This window comes from Trichosurus vulpecula, chromosome 5, assembly GCF_011100635.1.
Source record: "Trichosurus vulpecula isolate mTriVul1 chromosome 5, mTriVul1.pri, whole genome shotgun sequence".
Lineage (NCBI taxonomy): Eukaryota > Metazoa > Chordata > Mammalia > Diprotodontia > Phalangeridae > Trichosurus > Trichosurus vulpecula.
Window position 1 is genome coordinate 208,152,680 of NC_050577.1, and position 6,883 is coordinate 208,159,562.

Sequence of the window (6,883 nt, forward strand, 5' to 3'; positions counted from 1 at the left end):
GAAACTCTTTCACCAACAGGCGTGACCCAAATGAAAGGTATTATTAGTGGCTCATAGCTCTTTCTGATCCCATTGTGGAAATCTGACTGCCTTTTTACATACAGAGGGTGTTGGCAGAGTCAGTTTGCTTAGTAGACAAACTTTGTTTCAGTTCAATGACTCTTGTCTAAACAGGATCTTCTCCCCCAGGCAACCACAAAGGGTGGTGGAGTCTCTCAGTGACTGCCCTGATTTGAGCTAAACCAATGGTGAGGTAGAATGCTCTATCTTCATAAGTGCCAGCACTTCATGCGAGGACTAGAAAACCAGACAGTCAGGTTGCTGCTCCAATTCTCCATTCATTCCAAAGAACTTAGGAAGGAGAACAGTCTGTGGCGAGGGACTGGTCAAGTCATTAGAGCTTGGGCAAACACAGAAGTCAACTCATTGACCACTCACTCAGTCATAGGATGGCCGACCAGTTTTCAGAGGAGCAGATTGCTGAATTCAAAGAGGCTTTCAGCCTTTTTGACAAGGATTCTGATGGCTGCATCACCACTAAGGAACTGGGCACTGTGATGAGGTCACTAGGCCAGAACCCCACGGAGGCCGAGCTGAAGAACATGATTGGAGAGATTGATACTGATGGTAATGGTACCATTGATTTCCCTGAGTTCTTGAGCATGATGGCAAGGAAGATGAAGGACACGGACAGTGAGGAGGAGATCCGGGAGGCTTTCCGGGTGTTTGACAAGGATGGCAATGGCTTTGTCAGTGCAGCAGAGCTAAGGCATGTGATGACCAAGCTCGGGGAAAAGCTGACAGACGATGAAGTCGATGAGATGATCCGGGAAGCTGATGTTGATGGTGATGGCCAGGTGAACTATGAGGAATTTGTCCGCATGCTTATCTCTAAGTAGAGAGGATGGGGAGGACAGAACTCTAGTCCTGACTCAAATAGCTTTCTTTAGCTTCATATTGTGCTCTTAATTTTCTGATGGGGGGGGGGGGGGATGGTTTTTTCTTGCTGTTTCAGAAATTTTGTACATCACAACAATTCCTCCTCCATCCCTCCAAACTGGATTCTCTCTTCATGATTTTACATTCTGGTACTATTTTTTTCCTCTATCAAGTTGGCAGAATGTCACATACTTTTTTTTTTCCATTGGAATCTCCTGTCTGTTCAAAACAAAACAAGGATACCCAACATGCAGCAATCAGCAAAATGTCAACTAACCCTTTACAATGACTTAAACACACAGGAGTTGAAATGGAGAGAGTGTCATTCTTTGAAGACAAGATACTGAGGTCCAAGAAGGTCCTTATAAACTCTGTGGTCCATCGAGTAATGTTAAAAATCTATTCCATTCTGGATATGATCTTTCAAGGGGATGCTAAATCATCATACAGGATATAGCAGATGACTTCAGCCCATATCTAAATTCCTATATCCTTTCTACAGCCCATAAGAACAGTATGCTCTTTTGCTTGAAGACCACCTACTGCTACAAATGGGGGTATTGATATTCAGAAGGTTGGGAGAAACATGGTACCTGCTGGAAAAGAAGGTGAAGGTGGGGACTCTGGGTAATTGTGTATAGGCCTCCTCTCCAACTCTAATTGCTTCTCCTACCTGTCTGCCTGGAAAAACATCATTGACTCACTGGTGGGGGAAAGGGGAGAATCCTGGGGATAGTTGTGATGATGTGTCTGAATTATTCTTGTTGGAGGATGGATATTTAAATGAAAGGGATTTGGGGAAAGCTGAAGGAAATAAATGAGAAGCTCACTTTCCTATTTGATTTTATTATTCTGGGTTTCCTTAGAATGAGAGCTTAGTAGCTAATGGGCCTTAAGGTTTTAGACCTCAGCTTTAGAGCCTCTCCCATTATTCCTTTTATTGCTAAATATGAGGAGTAGGAATGAAGTGTGTTTTTGGTTGGAACAGAAGTGGTCTGAGACGTTATGTAAACTATAAAGCATTATATAAATGTAAGCTAATATCGTTCTCATCACCTTTGGAGGTCCTGTCCTGTCTCTTATAGATACAGTGGTGTGATCACAGGCAAATCACACAGTGCTGCCAGACACCTCTGTAAGACTGGTGGAGGGAGTTTCCATACCAATAGTTCCTTACACAGATGAAATTGCAGATTCACGGCTAGGCCAGCTGTCTTCTAGCCCCTAACTCTTCATTAAAAAATTAGAAAACAAATCACATCTTAAAATACTTTATTCCTAGAGAGTGGAATGGGAACAAATCATTTAAAATTTTTCTCTCTTACTACCCCACCCTCCTTTTGTATTATTATCTTAGAGATAAGATGAAAATGAATGGATTAGAGAGCAACATATAGCATTCTCTGAGTGTGGATTTGGCTGCTAAGCACTTGGAATCACTCCATTCACAGGCCCAGCAACTCATTCATATTTAATTATACTGTTCAAAGCTAAAAGAAATCTTAATCCTCAACCAGTCCAACACCATTTTTGGATGGAGAAATTGAGGCCCAGAGATGGGAAAGGAATGCCCAAGAGTCTCATCACAAGGTAGTGGCAGAGTTAGAATTTGAACAAGGAGAAGAAAGTCTATTACAATGGAATTAGTGAAGTATAAAGGATATAGCAGAGGCCTGAAAGACAGGATATCAGGGCTCCAGGCCTAGCTCTGGGGTAGTTTGGGAAAATTACTCTGGGGGTTGGTTCCATCATGTGTAAAAATTAGTGGAGGAGAAGAGAGGGGGCAAGGGGCACTAAGGAGCTCTTCATTTTCTAATAGTGTTTGAACCTAATGACAGGACAACAAAAAAAGAAGGCAGGGGGCAGACTCCTCCCATGACACCCTCAGGAAACGTCTTATTCTCAATTCTTCAACAAATGAGAATTGAATCAATTAGTCTTTTCCGGGTAGTAGAACTTGGAAATACTCCTAACAAGAACATAGTGTTGGAAGAAAAATTCTTCATTTGGGTTCTCACACTGATTAACAAGGCAAAATTCAGGACAAGAGAATTAAAAGGATTTTATTATAAGTATGTCAAGGTAGCAACACATCAGGCTGATCACTGAAGATCAGCAATGGCTTCAAGGTGGGAACAGCATTTACTGACAGCTTTAAGACAATCCAGATAGGTCCACCTCAGCGAAAGAGGTTGGGCCCTTGAATCTCACTTCCTCCCCTAGTTAGCAAGAATATGACAATTTATAGGTAGGGGTATGTGACAAAGTGCCAGTGATACAAAAAGCTCTTAGAGACTTGGAGACTCCTTCCCCGCCAGAGCCATCTCCAAAACTGCTTGATAAGCCAGGCTGGGAACAATGCTGAGTCAAGTCAGTAACTGAGTCAAGGTAACTTTCAGTAATAGCATAGCAAACTATCTCCCTGTTCCTCTCCTCCCCACCCTTTCCCTTATAATAATCTGAATTGTCAGGGAGTATTTTTTCATAGATGCAAATACCAGTGTCATAATACTATTCTGTATGGGGACGTATATGGATTGTAAGATCACACCAATAACTTCAGAGGTTTAGAAATGAGTTGCAGCCCTGCCTAGAGATCAGAAGACTAACCACCACCTGTGGAATAATAGATAACAAATGCATAACTCAGTATTTCAAGAAAAATTTTCCAAATGTTTACAAAGGAGGAAATGGTAGGGGGGTGGGGCAGGTGGGAACAGAGGGACTATACCTTGTGACATAAGACTATGGATTCTGAGATCTCTCTCCACATGCTGTGGATCATAGCCAGCAACACATTCATTTGGTTTCCCCAGAGGCAGGGGAAACAACCTTGAAAAGAGACATTTAATCCCTCTTTTTCTAGGTGTAGGCCCTAGAAGAGCTCTCATTAGCCCAAGAACTGACTAAATACCTCAGATGAAAAGGGGGAATTTTTCTCTGTGTATGTTTAGTTTTCCACAGGACCCCCAAGGAATATAACAAGGAGCATGATAAAACCAAACAAAACAAAGCAAAAACCTCCACACCCATAGACCCTTATCTCTTCATTGTAAGCAGCTTTCTAATTCCACTCCAATGATTCTGCTCACCAGCAGCAGGGATCATGCTGTTGATTTTAGGAGCCCCTTCCCTCCTTTTTCCTTTTGGCCCTGGCAACTTTTGCACCCCAAAAGATAGAATAGCTTAGCCCCAGACCTCTTTGCAGGTGGCACTGGATGAAGAAGTTGACATAAATTTTATAGTGTCTCCATTCCTCAGTTATGGGTGTTTATTTCAGCTGCCCCATGGCAAGGCTATGATAGTACTGGGATTTTTTGGGGCATTCTCTGTTACTAAGAGGATAAGACCACCCTCCTTCTACCTCCCCAGTTACTTGAAAGATGACAAGGGAGACACTAAGCAGTATTGTAAAGTGAACAAGTTCCTGCTATACTATTCAGAAGCAACAGTGAGCACTACTAAATCAGTAATGTGCACTGTTTCTCCAATATTTGCAGAGTAACCTGGGACAATCTGTGTCTCCACTGTTGCAAGGGACAGTTTTTATTGAATTGTTAGAAGGAGCATGAGATAAACCCCATACAGGGTGTCCCTAAAGTCTGGACACATAGGAAAAAATGCATATTTTGAAATATTTGGAATATTAACAGACCTTAGCCCCCTTGACTTCTTTTTCTGGGGTATGCTAAAGGAGAAGGTGTACTCAATGAAAACCACAGATGCAACACACTTGAGTGAACGCATAAAGAGTGAATGTGCTAAAATTGACAGCAATGTGGAGTTAACTGCATCAAGTTCACGTGAATCTTGCAAAGTGCATCAACCTTTGCATCTCAAATGATGGAAATCATATTGAAGATGTTATTTGTTAATATTCCAATTAAATAAAATGTTGAAAATTTCATTCATTTCATTTCTCAAAAATATGCATTTTTGCCTATGTGTTCAGACTTTCGAAACACCCTGTAGTGTTTCTATGTCCTTTGTAACCAACTAGCTGAATTGTCAGCATCAGATCAGCCAACAACAAAATCCCAACCAGTTAAAATTATTTTTTAGGGTCGGGAAGCTGAATGACAGCTCAGTCAACCAGTGACATTTGCATGGCTCATGATTATCTTTAGGCCCTGTTACTGGCAAAATAGTAAACTTTCTTGCATGCAGCTATGCCTCAAGGATCCTGTTTCACCTGACCCAGCCCAGGGTTGGGCCTAGGAGCAGGACCTGAGGCACAGGCAGCTGGTATGTCAGTCTTTCTTGGTGTTAGGTTGGGTCTGGAAGGGAATAATATTTTGGGACTAAAGCCAAGTAAAGTGGGAATAGCACAACAGTTTGTAAAAAGAGTTTACAAAAGGAGACCAACGCTAGGATTTCAGCAGAGTTGGCAGTGGACCAGAGACAAAAAGGTGTGCTCGTATAGATATCAAACAAGTCAGCCCCAAAGAATCCTCCAGGAAGCAACGTGATTTGAATCAAAGTAAAGCCCTGAAAAACTGCCAAGAGGAGAGTCAAACGGGTGTGTCTGTGCTTGTTCAAAGAGCATGACACAATTTGCCACTTTCTGTGAGCTGGTAGCATTTTCATGTAAAAGTGTTTGCCAATATTCACATCTACCTAATGCCTCTAAAATGGGCCCCTGCTGGAGGAGGTCCCAAATCACTTTCATGGATGTAAGCTGCTGTGTTAAGGGCAAGTCATACCATAACTTCACACCTAAACACAATCTCCACATGAGAAAATTTTCTTTTCTTACCTGACCCAGTTCAACTCTGTACTGTCTTCTTCTCTTGAGTCCCTCGCTCCCTTACATTGCCAATTATGGCCTGACAAGCTGCAGACTTGGATCACCACCCCCATCCACTGTCTTTGCCCCTACATGCATGTTGCTGGATGAAGGTGGAGAAAATCAGGCAACAGCCTTGACTGTGTCCACTACAAATTTATGTAATATAGCTTCAATGGGGGGCCCCACTGCTACTAAGCAATCCTTTCACAACTCTCATAAATTAACTATCTCACTCAACACAGTGGTTCTTCTAAAACCTTTTTGTCCCTTTTCAACCCTCTCTTGGCCTCCTTAACCCCACCATCTCAGCTGAGAACCTTGCCTCATATTTTAAGGAAAAAATCAAGCTCCTCCAGAGTTAGTCCTCCCTACCTCTGGAGAAGGCAGAGGAAGAGGGGTGAGTTCCCCATTCTCCAGAGTCAGGAAAGAGGGCCACGAGCAGCTTGAGGTCCATGTGCCCTTTACCCTCTTCCCTTCTCCTCCTCCATCACAGCTTTTCCCTCCTTTACCATTCTCTGCCATGCTACTGCTACTGAGGGAGGGGGAAAAAGTCAGCCCAACTGATTGCCCTGTTCGAAAATGTGTGCAATGTGTAACACCTGGGGACCTCTCACCTCCAGGAAGGGGGAAGGTGAAAAAATGTCAGCAAAACTATATAACACTCAGAGAACAAGCTATTTGTGGTTGGACACATGATCTGAGAACATTTCAGTTACCACAGCCTTGCTCTCTGTGGAAACACATCTCATCTCAGAACATTCAGAGGACAAGATACTTGTGACAGAAGACACTCTTTAAGGACATTCCTGTTTCTACAGCCTTACTCTCTTTGGAAACACATCTAGTCTTAGAACACTGAGAAGACAAAATACTTACAGCATGACACAGCACAGTATTTGAAAATATTTCAGCTGCCTCAAGCTTTGTCTCTGTAAAAGTTAATCTTGTTTGAGAAAACTGGGACCTCATGTGCTGTGAGAAATAAAGGTAAACTGAGGCACAAAAAAGAAAAAATTGAGGCCATTCACTGAGAATGAATGCCTCTCCTCCCCTCCTCCTTATCTCCCAGTTGCCTTCTGCCGTTATCTCCTCTTTCTTCTTCCCTGTCTCACATGATGAGGTAGCTGTTTTCCTTGCTAAAGCCAGTCTTTCTAC

At 42.6% G+C, this 6,883-nt stretch overlaps 1 protein-coding gene across 1 annotated transcript; it reads left to right on the forward strand.

The window, feature by feature from the left end:
* Positions 1 to 307: 307 nt before the first annotated feature.
* LOC118850478 (calmodulin-A-like) lies at positions 308 to 982 on the forward strand. Its single transcript, XM_036759910.1, has one exon. The coding sequence runs from the start codon at positions 450 to 452 to the stop codon at positions 897 to 899; it is 450 nt and encodes a 149-aa protein (XP_036615805.1). The 5' UTR covers positions 308 to 449; the 3' UTR covers positions 900 to 982.
* Positions 983 to 6,883: the final 5,901 nt, after the last annotated feature.

Coding starts and splice junctions, on each gene's coding strand:
- LOC118850478 (XM_036759910.1), top strand. CDS start 450: ATGGCCGACCAGTTTTCAGAGGAGCAGATTGCTGAATTCAAAGAGGCT.